The 14308-nt window shown below is 36.7% G+C and overlaps 2 protein-coding genes across 5 annotated transcripts in view; one reads left to right on the top strand and one right to left on the bottom strand.

Moving 5' to 3' along the window:
* The window catches only part of rftn1a (raftlin, lipid raft linker 1a), a 31083-nt gene extending 27826 nt beyond the window's left edge, over window positions 1-3257 (top strand). For both annotated transcript variants that reach the window (XM_079590888.1, XM_079590887.1), the window contains exons 7-10: window positions 870-979; window positions 1177-1280; window positions 1444-1519; window positions 1689-3257. In XM_079590888.1, coding sequence (XP_079447014.1) covers window positions 870-979; window positions 1177-1280; window positions 1444-1519; window positions 1689-2063 — 665 coding nt within the window. In that variant the 3' untranslated portion in view covers window positions 2064-3257. The remainder of the gene's footprint in view (window positions 1-869; window positions 980-1176; window positions 1281-1443; window positions 1520-1688) is intronic.
* Window positions 3258-3381: 124 nt separating this feature from the next.
* oxnad1 (oxidoreductase NAD-binding domain containing 1) lies at window positions 3382-8375 on the bottom strand. Of its 3 annotated transcripts, none has more exons than XM_079590889.1 (8): window positions 8244-8375; window positions 7807-7948; window positions 7556-7619; window positions 6997-7103; window positions 6051-6192; window positions 4134-4370; window positions 3948-4056; window positions 3382-3836 (listed from the first exon to the last, which is right to left on the bottom strand). In XM_079590889.1, the coding sequence occupies exons 2-8, from the start codon at window positions 7908-7910 to the stop codon at window positions 3679-3681; spliced, it is 921 nt and encodes a 306-aa protein (XP_079447015.1). In that variant the 5' UTR covers window positions 7911-7948; window positions 8244-8375; the 3' UTR covers window positions 3382-3678. The 3 variants fall into 3 exon arrangements, with proteins under 3 accessions (XP_079447015.1, XP_079447017.1, XP_079447016.1); XM_079590891.1 differs by having other exon boundaries at window positions 8249-8338; XM_079590890.1 differs by having other exon boundaries at window positions 8152-8283.
* Window positions 8376-14308: the final 5933 nt, after the last annotated feature.

The following is a 14308-nucleotide window of genomic DNA, read 5'->3' as shown; positions in this document are numbered from 1 at the left end:
ACTATCCCATAAATTACTGCTCAAAATGGCTGTAGTAACCGGAGATTTCTAAGGGCAGCTGCAGTGACGTGTAGACTTTACTAACTGGCGATTGGCCCTTTTATTTTGATTGACTTATTCTGCCATATAGAGAGCCTAAGTCCCTTCCGCTTCCGGCTCATGGGACCTTATTTCGGAAAAAAATATGTATGTCAAATGGCGAGAGACAACTTATCTTTTTATTCCGTCTGAACTGTGCCCTGAATTACACATATGCTGTTTGTCAATTTAAAAGATAATTATGAAAGTCAAGAAAGTTGTAGTTTGTCATAAAAAAGAAGAGTAACGTTTAGTTTTATGTGAAAATCGCTCAATGAACTACATCTCTCGTCTCGCACTATACGTCACCGTTGCTCGTATGTGTGCAGTCTGGTACAAAACACTCAGACATGACGGCGTAACGTTACGATTATAACGTAAGACTATAGAAAAAAATGACAGACGTTAGCTTCAGTAAAGTTAGCTTCATTCATTGAGAGAAAACGTATGACGTCACATGTGCGCCTTTTGGGTTTGTACTCTTTGTAATTACGTATTTTCATAGTCTTATACAGTTTTACATCAAACTGCGACTTTCTTGACTTTAAAATGTATCTTTTAAATTGACAAACATCATATGTGTAATTCAGGGCACAATTCAAACGAGATCAAAATATTTGTTGTCTCTCGCCATTGACTAACGTTACCATACAATATTTTTCCGAAGTAAGGTCCCATGGTGGTCCACCGGAAGGGGGGGGACTTATATCTAGGTATATCTAGATAGGGAGGTATATCTAAGACTTTGAATTCATATCAACCTTTTCCAATCCTTTTTTCTTTATCTTCAGCATCTTCTTCCACTGTGGAGAGTGTTTTTATCTTCCAAAGTCCTTCAGGTGACGTTGGGCCAACCACAGTGTACGATGCTATTGTAGTTGAGCAATGGACTGTGATCGATGTAAGTCTACTCTGGTACATCCGAATTCAATTAAATAAACAATTCTATTATTTGTAGTGAAATTAACACATTTCTTCTTACAAACTAACTTTAAAAATAAGTGCAGACATATGTACACATTCACACAATTTGTCTCAATAGGACATGAGTGAAATGTCCACACATGAAGTTGTTTAAATGACACTTCTGTTTTGCAGGGTGTCGCAGTGAAGACAGACTACATCCCTCTGCTCCAGTCTCTGGCTCCATACGGCTGGAGACTAATGTGTGTGCTGCCCACTCCCATCGTCAAAATGAAAAGGTCCCAACTCATAGTAAACCCTTAATCAAGACCATTATGTTCAATGATACAGTTTAGGGACTAATTATAGTATAAACATTGCCTGAAAAAGGAGTCTTCTCTTAGTTTTTATTCTTTATTTAAACGGCTCCTACAGACCTCTGATTTGTTATTTTTGTCTTAGTGATGGAAGTTTGGCCACAAAACAGATCCTCTTCCTCCAGAGACCCACGCTGCCTCGCAAGAGGAGAGACTTGACGGTGTGTATGCATGGCACAAGGTTTATTTCTGCCGCAAAAGAAAGGATTCTGCTAAAATTAGATTAGAGTTGTCTAAGAGAACTGTGTGAAATGGTAATAGCGTTGTCAGTTGACATTAAAATCCTCAAAAGCAGCTCAGTGTCTGACAGTTTGTGTGCATGTTTTCCAGAAACTGCACCTCAGAGGTCAAAACAAAAGGAACTTGAATAGTAAGAGGACATCAGAGAGGGAGATATCACCGCTGGCAACGATTGAGAGAGAAATGGAAAGAATGGAGAGAGAAAACACAAGTCTGATGAGACAATGTGAGATTATCCAAAAGGAAAATGGGCAGACTTTGCCAGAAAGCCCAGAGAGGAGAGATCAAGCGGAAAGGACGGTGGAATTCCACACGCAGAGGATCAACATCCCGAACATCAGCCCAGGAAAAAAGGACGCCGTTACAAACGGCGAACAGGAATTAAAGCGCACAATTACGTGTGTTAAATTGGAGGAAGTGCGAGCGGCGGTAACAGAGAGAGCTTTATTCTCTGGAGTGTGCTGACTATTCATTTATGCATATTTAACCATTACAATATGCTCATGTTTACTCAGGCAGAACACACTATAGTCAGGCCCTTGTCTGGGCAAATACATCTGCTGATGGAGTAACTGTCCTGGTAAGATTGCTAAGAGGGGTTTGAATCTTGTAATTATTTGGGTTTTTAAGGTAAATTGCTGTAGAAAATGGCAGGGGATTCAAACAAATGTGTGAAAACGTCCTTTCAAGGAGCTCTGAATATGCTAAACGCTGACCAATGTATTGAGACTTGTACCTGTGTGAATCTGTGATGTTAGCTCGTTTTATTACACACAATATTAGCATATGCAATATGTCATACACTAGCTCAAATAATCTGTAAAATGAAAAAGATTTGTATTTATTGAAGACAGTCGCAGTAAGGATGGCAGTAACTGATGTCTAACTTGGTAAAGTAACAGTTATAGTGAATGTCTGTGAGTTAATGGTGTAAATAAAAGCTCTCGATGGGCTTAAGATGCAAATTAGACGCATAATTTACAGCAGAGTTTAGTTCAAACCCTTATCAAATTCACCTAACTGCAATTTTCTAGTAACTAGAACTTGAGCTGGTTCAGGCGTGTTTGAATAGAGCTGGAGGTAAACTCTGTAGGACAGTGGCCCTCCAGGGCCAGATTTGAGGAACCAGCAACAGCTTGCAGTTTTCAATGTGACTTTACATATTTAAACAAGTCCTTACTATTAGAAAAATAGTATTTGTTTCGAACATGACGATTATTGAGATTTTAATTTAAGAGTTTAATTTTGCCTAGTTATAATGTAAAACAATTTAACATTGTAGCTGTAAAATTTGATTTTAAAAAACTACAACCAGACAAAAAAAATGACATGACTTGCTCTTAAAAAGCACAATATAATGATAAATGATATTTTCATGGATATTTACGTTATTGAAACAATTTCAACAAACAAATTTCGGTCTTTAAAATAAAATTGATGAAAAAAATTTAAAACAGATGAGGGCTGTAAAAGCTGGAAATACCTGCTCATTCATTATGAATATGGCTTATTTTGTTTGAAGATTATGAGGGGACGTGAATTTAAAAAAATGAAGCGCACAAATAAATTTATTATAAATATTGCAACGACTTTAAAGGGACTTCTACCATGTTTAGTACCTTTCAGAAAATTAGGACTATATTAAATAGTTAAAAATGTTTTATGTTTTTGTCGCACCACTTTTCAGATCATTTCTACGTCCCTGTTTGTAATGAATAAATATGTGTTCTAAAATGCTAATATATAATTATTCACAGACCAAAAAAACAAAAACAGTGCAATCTGAGTGTGCAATCTTTTAACATGCCTTCAAAACAGGACTCCTGACATTAACCAGCAAATGAACTATAATGTAGATCATTACAGTGCTCGTCATGGTCAATTTGTTGAGTCCATCTTTAAAATGAGGTATAACAGAAATAGAGTCCAGAAAATTGTTCAAATGCAGACACGGTGTCTGTTGTGCGTTTCAACAGATCTCAAAGTTATTAAAGGTCCATTGCCATTGAAGTCTGTTTCTAATGACACCGATGTAGATGCATCCATCACTGTGTCCTCTGCTTTGGGTGGAGTTGTAAAGCTACCACCATTTCTCAAAAAGGATTCTGTCCTCCGGTAGGCCGATTCTCTGCAGGTCTGAACTCAATTTCTCTATCATAGGAGGAGGGCCACAAAGATAACACAATGTGCGCTCCGAGTCTACATAGCGCTGAAGCTCCTCTTCTGATATCCTTCCACCTGCGGAGACAAGAATATCTCATGTGACGCATCATGTCTGAAAATAGTTCAATGTGTTAAAACTTTAGGTAACAGATAGCAAAAATATCAACTGTAGATATTTCTACTCACTTATGGTGTAAGGCTGAAGTTCCTGCTCTATGTCAGAGCTCTGCTGGGTAACATGGAGATCGCAGGAGAATCTATCTGGTCGCTCATGACAAATGTCAATGATGGTGTTCTAAATGGAGCAGATATGTAAAAATCAGTTGGCAGTTTTAATCTCACTAGCGACAAGTCAACGGTGTATATACTTGCCTTGAAGAGCAGCTCTTTGGTGTTCTTGGCGCTGTAGCACAGGTGTGTGTGTCCTGGTGTGTACCTGTGACCATCAGCGTGTCTGAGCAGATCCGCTGCATGCAGAAGGATGGAGTACAGAGGGTTAATGCCCACACCACCAGCTACCAGCAACAGGTCCACCACAGGGTCCGAAGGTTGAGGGTCAAAGTAGAAATTACCCCCCACCCTCACAGCTACTTGAGAGCCCACAGAGCACTGAAACAGAGGACGACAAATAGGAATTTACAAAAAAAAGCAAGAAAATCTTTTTTTTTGTGAGAAAATCTATAAAATAAAGGCATTCATCACCATATATGGAATATAGCTCTCTAGAGTTCTGATTATTTTAATTATTTAAAATGCATTTTTTTTTCTCTCTATGGTAGAATAATAGTATAAAAAACAATCCATATTGTACATGCACAATAAATATAATGCATTACTGCAACCAGTAATCCAATGAAAATTGGATATTCAATGAAAATATACTGATTAAAGTTTATGAAGACAAACTTTAGTTACGGCAGAGTGATGACCTCTGACCTGATAGCTCCTTACATTATATAAACTTATCGTTTTAGATTAATTCATAACCGGTGTTTTGTTTTGCTCCATCCTCTGTGCTTCCACATTCTCAGCTAAGCTTATGCTACTGTATGTGCTACGTCAGGTCAGAGGTCACCCTTATACCAGAACTATTCTCCCTTGTGAACACTAGTGATGGGAAGTTCGGATCATTTTACTGACTCTTGTTCGATCTCGTTCATCAAAATGAACAAATCTTTTTTCCGAGTCATTTCGTTCATTTAAGGGTCTTTAAATGTTATACTTTTAACAGGCAAATTCCCCGAACACATCCACCTATGCAATCTTGATCATATTCTGAATTAAGAAATCATTATAATGCAGTCAAAAATAATTTACAGGGAACATAAATAATTACTTTACCTTCCGAGTCTTTCGTTCATTTGTCACGTGACCGACGCAATGAACGACTCATTACTTGTGAACACACGTACGGCTGTTGCCGGAAACCAGCGATTATAGTTAAAATAGTGTTAAATATGGATTTGTCTTTCAAAAACGCTTCGCTTCAGAAGGCCCTTATTAATCCACTGGAGTAGTATGGATTATTTTATGATGGATGGATGTGCTTTTTGGAGCTTCAAAAACTTGGGCACTATTCAATGCCATTACAGAGCCAGGATATTATTTAATATAACTTAGATCTTCTTCGAGTGAAAGAAGAAACATTTACACCGAGGATGGCGAGTAAATTATGGGATCATTTTTATTTTGGGGTGAATTATTCCTTTAACAAACATTTCAATAAAATCATGGAATAGTACATTCAAAATAAAAACGGATCAAAATCTGAATAATGATGCTAATTCCATTAGAGTTCAAAAGTGTGGGGTTGGTAAGATTTTTTTTAAAGAGATGTATATTTTTATTCAGCAAGGATGGATTAATTTTTTTTTTACAAAGTAATAGTACATATATTTTCAATTTCAAATAAATGCTGTTCTTTTGAACTTCCCATTCATCAAAAAAATCCTTAAAAAACATTTATCATGCCTCCAACAAAAATATGAAACCGCAACATTGATAATAATAATAAGAAGAAATGTTTCTTGAGCACCAAATCAGCACATTAGAATGATTTCTAAAGAATCATGTGACACTGAAGACTGGAGTAATGATGCTAAAAGTTCAGCTTTGATCACAGGAATAAATTACATTTTAAAATTTATTAAAACAGTTGTTTTAAATTGTAATAATATTTCACAATATTACTCAATGTTTGATCAGATAAATGCAGCCTGGGCGATTATAAGAGGCTTCTTTCAAAAACTAAAACAAAGTGTACCGGTATATTTTTTTTCATTCACTCACTTTTGTGTGAATCCAGTGTGCTGGAGGGTGGTGTGTGTTTTTGACGGCCAGTTCGATAACTCCCTCTCTCTGCAGCAGGCCAGGACTCGAGCAAATGGAGAAGCCGCCCACTGTTTCCACACCTGGGATGAAGAAATCCACCCTGTGAAAAAGGGAGCAATTCAAAATTATTAATATAATATACTGACACACCACTGAAAACTAACAACACAACTACATAAAGTACTTTTAGAAAGTTAAGAGAGAGTATTTTACCCACAAAGTATCTCTGTAAAGCTGCTTTGAAACAATCTGTATTGTAAAAAGCGCTATCTAAATAAATGTGACTTGACTTGACACAGTAACATTCTAGGACAACAAAAATTCTTATATCAATACTTCATAAAAAAAACTGAAAACAACATATGCTTTGTCTGAGAGTCACCATATGTGTATGCAGAGCATGAATAAGTGAGAAGCACATATGTCAGGCACACACACACACACACACACACACACACACACACCTACTCGCGCTGCTCTCCCTGACTCATGTTCTTTAGCAGGAACACAACATCATATGGTCTGGAGGAGTTTATGTGCATATATCTGCATAAATCATCACCTGACTTTTTCACCTCACTCAGACTCCCTCAAAACTCAGACACATACACAACAAGAGCGAGAGCAGAAAGTGAGAGAGAAAGTGTGAGGAGAGGTTGATGTACGAATAGATTTTTTTTTTTTTCACACTGTGAGAAAGTGAGAGAAAAGCACCATCTCCTGGCCATTTAGCAAATTCCATGTCTTCTCATCCATTAGTCACTTTCAAATGAAAATAAAGTAACATTTAGTAACAGTATTAGCTCCAGACTGTCTAGATTAGTGTTTCCCAACTTTTATTGTCTTATATACCCCCACAGCCCCATCATATTATACAGGATATCATTTAGTATCCCGTTCTTACCACTGTCCAGCACGGAAGCTGAAGTCAGGATGTGGAACCTCCAGTCTCAGTCGCTTCACTGATTCAGATTCGTTAATAACGTCACTGACACGTGCAGAGAAAAGTTCCTGGATGCACACAACAAATCATGTCTTTAAAGAGAATTTGCAATAAAATCTCCATATTTCAGCCTCTCGTGATTTTAAATGTAATGCTTTATTCAATGCGCATGTACAAATGAGAGCCATTATACATTTTTATCACTCAAAACTATACACACACTCAATGATTGAAGTGTGATAATATGGCAATATAATCTGCATAATATGTTAATGAAATAACACCATACTATCAGTATGCTACATATCTACAAATTAAAGTAGTACAATAAAAGTAGAGATAAATAATAAATAAATGATTATGTCGTCTTGAACTCTCATGACAAAAAGCAAATGACATTGGTTGACCTACAACACAGAATATAAGTGTTTGAACTTTCACCTACTTAGCTACATCATTTGTTAACCCTTTATAAGGAGTTCAGATTAATCCGATATAGATAAAGAAATCCAAGACTCACCATGTCTCTACGAACGTTAGCGGTTCTCTCTAGATGGTCAGTCTGTCTTCTGGATGACATTTTTCTGAAACAAATGTAGTAAAGTTTAGGATGAACACAAAGGATAGTGTCTAAACGCTGGATGTGTCTCAAAATCCAGTGCGCTCCTTACATACTAAACAGTAGTTTTGTTGCATGCCAACAAGGTAGCTAGCTCAAGAGCTTTTAAAACACAAAGCCTCTAGAAACAGCCCCAGATTCTGGATACTCACCGCGTGACTGTGTCTTTACAAGAACACAAAACAGTTGGTCTGAACAGTTTTGATGCAACAGCGAAACTTCTGGCCACCGTTCTTACATAACACGGGACACTCATGATTGATCAGATATGACGATCTGATCCCGGTCAAACACCTAATAATGTCATCAAATACAAAGCAAGTTAGTTATTGTATTTACTGAAAAATAACCAACGACATTGAATTGAAATCTGAAATGAGAGTTTCTTGTCAACAGCTGATATGTAACTTAGTGACATTCACACACGTGAGCAGCAAGCATATATCTCTAATGGTACGGTAGTGCTAATTAAAAAAACAGTTTCATGTTCAATTTACCTTTCAAATTATTTATAAGCAATACTTAAAATTAATCGGACAAAGCAAAACGAGTTTATATGCTCAAGAGGAAGAATATTTTGTCAACATACTTCACCTCTGTCACTCCGGTGACGTTTCTTCTTCGTCTGTGTTTAAGGATAGTGAACACAGTCTATAGCGCCATCCAGTGATCTTCCTTCACTTCGAAGGGCGATTTCGAAACACTACTTCATAAAACTTCAAACCCTCAACGAATCTTTAGTTTCAAATCAGTGGTTCGGAACGTGTATCAAACTGCCAAAGTCGCGTGATTTTTAGTATAAAAAAAGGCTTTCTTTAGTCTTTACGTCATAACTGTTTCTAAATTTTAAAGGTTCACTTCACACATCCCCTAGAATTGATGTAAATTTTTCTGGAACATTTATTTTGACAGTATTTAGGCTACTCGAAGAAAGCATGGTTATTCCCTGGAATATATTGTAAATCCAATCTTTGTGTGTGTGTGTTTTTTTTAATTATTCACAAAAAGAAATCTCTTAATCCTTTGCCTAGATTTCATTAAGCAATAAATAGGCTAGGCCAACATTTAGGAGCCAGAAAGAGGGAGAGCAGCCAGAAAAATGGAGCGCAACTGTAAGAAAATATTTTTCCCGCATTTCATGGAAAGAGAGCATTATTGCGTAGGCTATAGAGAGGCCTTAAAAGCTGCTAGATCTGCTTATTTTTCAACCCCTTTAGAAGAAAATAAACAAAAACCCTAGGTATTTATTTGAAACTGTGGCTAAATTAACGAAAAATAAAGCTTCAACCCCAGTCGTTTCCCAGCAGCACAGCAGTAATGACTTTATGACCTTCTTTACTTAGGCTACAAGATTGAAAATATCAGGGAGAAAATTATAACTATGTAGGCCTAACCGTCTACTAGTATCGCATCAGGCATTGAATTGCAATTCCATTCATTCATTGCAACAGGAGAGGGAGAATTTTCTAAACTCGTTAAATCATTTAAATCGACAACATGTAGGCCCTTTACCGACTAAGCTATTGAAAGACATGCTTCCAGAGGTCAGATCCTCTTCTTAATATCATTAATTCATCTTTGTCATTACGTACCAAAAACTTTTAAGCTGGCTATGATTAAACCGCTTGTTAAAAAAACCCGCAACTTGATCCTACAGAATTAATAGTCAATTACAGGCCGATCTCAAATCTACAGGATTTAGACCGTACCCTACTGAGACAGCTTTCATTAAAGTCACAAATGATTTGCTCTTATCTCTAGTGTTACTGGATCTTAGTGCTGCATTTGATACTATTGACCACAACATTCTTTTAAATAGACTCGAAAATTATGTTGGCATTAACAGTAAATTAAGAGATGTCTTATCGATCACAATTAAGTATGGAGTACCACAAGGCTCAGTACTAGGAACATTGCTGTTTATTTTGTACGCTACCCTTGGGAGATATCATTAGGAAGCAATTCGTTTTCACTGTTACACTGATGATACTCAGCTCTATATTTCTTCACGCCCTGACGAAACTTACCAATTCACAAAATTAACGGAATGAATAGCTGATATAAAAAACTGGATGACTAGTAATTTCCTACTACTTAATTCTGAAATAACAGAGATTTGAATTATTGGACAAAAACTTCCTCACGTAATAACCTAGAATACTGTCCAACACTTGATGGCTGCTCTGTCAAGTCTTCGTCGTCGGTTAGGAACCTGGGTGTGCTCTTTGATACCAATCTTTAATTTGAAAGCCACGTGACTAGTATCTGTGAAACCGCATTTTTCCATCGTAAAAAATATATCTAAATTACATCATATTCTTTCAATGACAAATGCGGAACAGTAAGTTAATGACATCAAGGCAAGATTGTAATGCTATTATGCGTGGTTGCCCTGCATGCTTAATAAACAAATTAAAATGTATAAAAAAAATACAGCTGGTCCAAAATGCAGCAGCTATTACCAGGTACCTGTCAACACTTCTGTTAGGGGTTAACAGTTATAAGACCCGAGACCAGATATGTAGAAAAGATGACCAGGAGTCGTGAGGTTCAATCAAAAAGATAAAAATTTACTGAAGAATAGTTTGCAGTTTCATTGGTAGAGCGAGCGTCAAAGTCTCACGAGGAGGTCGCAAGCCAACTCTACCTTACACAAAATAATACACCAATTATACCATTTTGCAAGGGCAAGCATCGCATCACCATACATCTGATTGGCTAAGAGAATATAAGACCATAAACAATTTCACACATGTGAGCAGATAAAAGGTGCCTATCGCCATTAGTCAGGATAGCTGTCGCCAATCTTTAGATTTAGGTCAGAGTTGACCTAACTGTTAGAGGAGAGCGCCGATGAGGATGAGCGTTGTGTCCCAAATGCCTACGTAGAAAGTCAAACACACACACACAGAACACCACCAAATAACATTGCCAAGGCCGAAGAGTGCTTGAGCTTCGTATTATCAGTTAACCAAAACATAGCTCCTCAGGAAGAAAGGCAGAGAAATGGCATTGCTCTCTAGAGAAAATATATAATTTCACAAGCACAAAAGAATATAGAAATGATTATGTGATAATGCACATATATATATATTTGATTATTGATTTGTATAAAAGTAATGTACGCATTCAAAAGGATATGGAATGAAATATATAACTGACTGAAGAGACAAGGGATTTTGACCGCCCCTTCACTTCATTGGCTAAACATTGTATACATTTAAAAAATAAATGTAATAAATTTACTTACAAAGCACTAAATGGTTTAGCTCCCCAGTACTTGAGCGAGCTCTTAACGCATTATAGTCCACGTCTATAGCGATCTCAAAATTCTGGCCAGTTGATAATACCCATGTGTATATATGGATAATATACACTAATGGCGGTAGATCCTTTTCCTATTTAGCACCAAAACTTTGAAACAGTCTTCCTAACATTGTCCGGGAAGTGTCATTCAAATCTAGACCAAAAACGCATCTCTTTGACCTAGCATACACATAACACATTATAAACTTCTATAATTCAATGTTAGGCTGCATAGATTAGGTCAGCCAGAACCGGGAACACTTCCCATAAATCCTGATGTACTCGTTACATTATAGAAGGATGACGTCTACACTAATATTAGTCTCTGTTTATTCTGAGGTTTACCGCAGACCGCCGGATCCAGGCCGTATCCAGATCTGATGAAGGACCTGCGCCTGGACACGACGACAACGCAGTCCTGAAGTGTCAACTAGTCTCTCCCCTGTGAGGGCCTCCTTCCCTTCCCTTTACTTCTGTACAGATAAAACGCTGTCAAAATAATTCCAGTTCACATGGCTACGTGGAAGCGATAAATAATTCTGTATTATACATTTTTAAGGCCAGATTCACAAAGGTCAATTTGTAAAGAAAGACTACACGTCTATACCTATAACACATAATACGCATGTGCACACGTCAGCGTTTTCACAGGTTTGCGGGCCGGAGCATGTTAAGGGTTTTCTGTTAGAACGGTGTCGTGTTAGCGGCCCCTAAGTTAATAACTTACGATCTTTGCAATGAAAGTGAATCAATCAAAACTAACTTTAGCTGGACAATAACTTGATTCTAGACTAGAGCTGTAAAGCCAAACAATCTCTGTTACTTTAATTTTCTATTATCAATGTAAAGCTGCTTTGAAACAATCTGTATGGTTAAAAGCACTATATAAATGAAGGTGATTACATCAAAAATGTATGTCTTTACCGCTGATATTCCCCCTTATTGTAAAATCTTTTAAACTTGTTAATAACAATAAGAACAATACGTTTCTTTAGAATTATGATCACATTTTTCTTACTAGTTGAGGTCCCATTGTTAGTCTGTGTTATTTTTTTTTATTTTTCCTTTTTATGTTAACGTATATTAAATGCATTGTCGTTTCCTTTCTTGCAAAAATAAATACATTTTTATATTAAAAAAAATTGTTTTCATTGCGGATTCACTGAGATCGCCCCCAAGCGGCGAACCATTGAACAAGTGTCAATGGGTTTTACCCATAGACAGTATAGGTTTTACCTGAGCTCTGATTAGTTGTAAACATTTGTACACGTTTAAATTAGACATTAGTATAATTAAAAGGAATAATAGTAGTTAATAGTCTCTTATTGGCCTATTTAGCTGGGCAATCCATGGAACTAACTAAACAAGCCCTGAAAATGCATAAAAGAACACAATATCACACAGACACGTGGTGTTTAATCTTATTAGACGATTAGTTAATTGCATCTGATAGCTTTTACTTTCAATAAAACATTTGCAATGTGTTTGTAAAATGTGTTATTTTTTTCATCACTGATCTATATAATGATCTTTCATCATTCTATATAGATCAGTGGTTTTTATGCATGTTTGGTCTGAGTTATTGTTGCATTTACACTGTTCTGACCAGCAGGGGTCACCAGCGTGTGGCGTTTCGAACGCTTCGAAACAGTGAATAATTTTGGTTCAATTGATTCAAAGCTTTGAAAAGCTTAATTCGTTACTCCCATCACTACAGTTCGGGACAAGAGAGGTTTGTGCAAAACAGTATTAAGCAATATTAATCTATTAAATATATTATTGATAATAATTGTGAAAATATATTTCATTGTATCTATTTAGGATACATAAATTGCTAGCTGTGAAAGCAATAGGTCTAGGCTAGGCTATAGGCTATTCCCAAGCAAGACAATGATGGAAATGTTCACGACAAAAAAATGACAAAAATAATAGCCTATACTGTATACTGGGGCCTGGGGGGTGTCAGTGAGTGAAACATCGCGATATGACTTGAAAAGAGGAAAGAAGTCTCCACATACTTTTCATCAGTTATTTTCTTTATTAAATTATTTCTGGGTTTCTTTTCTCTGTCTTTTCAGAGTTGGTTCTGGTGGGCAGGAGTGCTGTGACATAAATGTCATGGAAAGTCACGCCATTATGATTACATTAAAAACTGGGAGGAACTTTCAAACTGAGCTCGTGAGAGACGCATCAAAGCATGTGATGACATGCCAGTTTCCATTATGGGCAAACATGAGCTGATGATTTAGAGATGCATTTATGATTAGAATATAGCTATAGTAAACGTTAGGCTATTCCGTATAACTGCCTAATAATTTTTTCTCATGTTATTTTACTGTATTTTAGCTGATAGCCTATTTAAAATAATTAAAGGCGCTCAACAAATCTTCTGCCAATCGTTCGTCCCTTTGACCTCCAAATGTTTCCCAATGACTGTCTCCTGAAAGCGCGTGGATTTGTGCAAACCTCGGCTATGTCTCGAAATATTATGACATCCGAGTTTCTAAATTGTTTTTAACGCTTTGCAATTAGACGACACGACCTTGTTTTGTTATGAAAACTTTGACGCGTTGAGTGGCAGGTCGAGGGGCAGCTCCCCTGCCACGAAAATATTTTACCCTATGCTGCTAATATGTTACGCACATGTCAGTGTATGTTTTTTTAAAATATACTTTTCTGACTATTTCGTTCACCACCAGACTGTGCGAATATGTTACCTAGTCTAATTTAATCTTTACTGTCAACGGGCAATGTTTTACTTTGTTGTTTTATAGCCGATTTTTTTTTTGTGGGGCTTAAATGCCTTAATATTTAAACAATATTGTCCCCAAATCCAAGTAAGAGGGAAATACATTTTTACCTTTTTAATGAAAAGGCAAGGTTATTTCAGGTAACTCAAAGAAAACTTCATAATTTTCGTGATTCAAAACTTTTTGAAAATAATTATCAAGTTGTAGCCTACACCCAAGTGTATCCCAGGTCAGAAATTTTATAAAGGATTTTCAAAATATAACTAAATTAATTTTCTCAAAAAGAACTCTGCCGATCAAGGATAGCCTATCTAATATAATGGGTCATTAAAAAGGCTATACAATATAGCCTACCATTTGTTTTGGACAAGACTATAAAGCCTAAAGAGTAAAGACAACAGTCACTCTGAGAAAAAGACGATTATTTCGAAATAGCTTGTGTTTCGAAATACAAGGAGAAAGCAACAAGGGTCACGCCACCATGAGACTCCGAGGTCTCCTCTCAGCTCGCGCTCATCCAAATTAAGAATCAGATGCTTCTTGTTACAGAAACGTCACATGATTGTTGTATTAAATTAGAGCTCGTGCGAGTGACTGA

Source organism: Phoxinus phoxinus (assembly GCF_949152265.1).
Source record: "Phoxinus phoxinus genome assembly, chromosome: 19".
In the NCBI taxonomy this organism is placed as follows: domain Eukaryota; kingdom Metazoa; phylum Chordata; class Actinopteri; order Cypriniformes; family Leuciscidae; genus Phoxinus; species Phoxinus phoxinus.
This window is presented reverse-complemented; position numbering and strand designations above follow the sequence as displayed.

Bases quoted from the DNA above. Each gene is read 5' to 3' on its own strand.
- oxnad1 (XM_079590889.1), bottom strand. From the start codon at position 7,910: ATGAGTGTCCCGTGTTATGTAAGAACGGTGGCCAGAAGTTTCGCTGTT. The intron at 7,620-7,806 runs GTGAGTATCCAG...CATTTGTTTCAG, and splicing joins TGTAAAGACACAGTCACGCG to AAAAATGTCATCCAGAAGAC. The intron at 6,193-6,996 runs GTAAGAACGGGA...CCTTTTTCACAG, and splicing joins AGCTTCCGTGCTGGACAGTG to GGTGGATTTCTTCATCCCAG.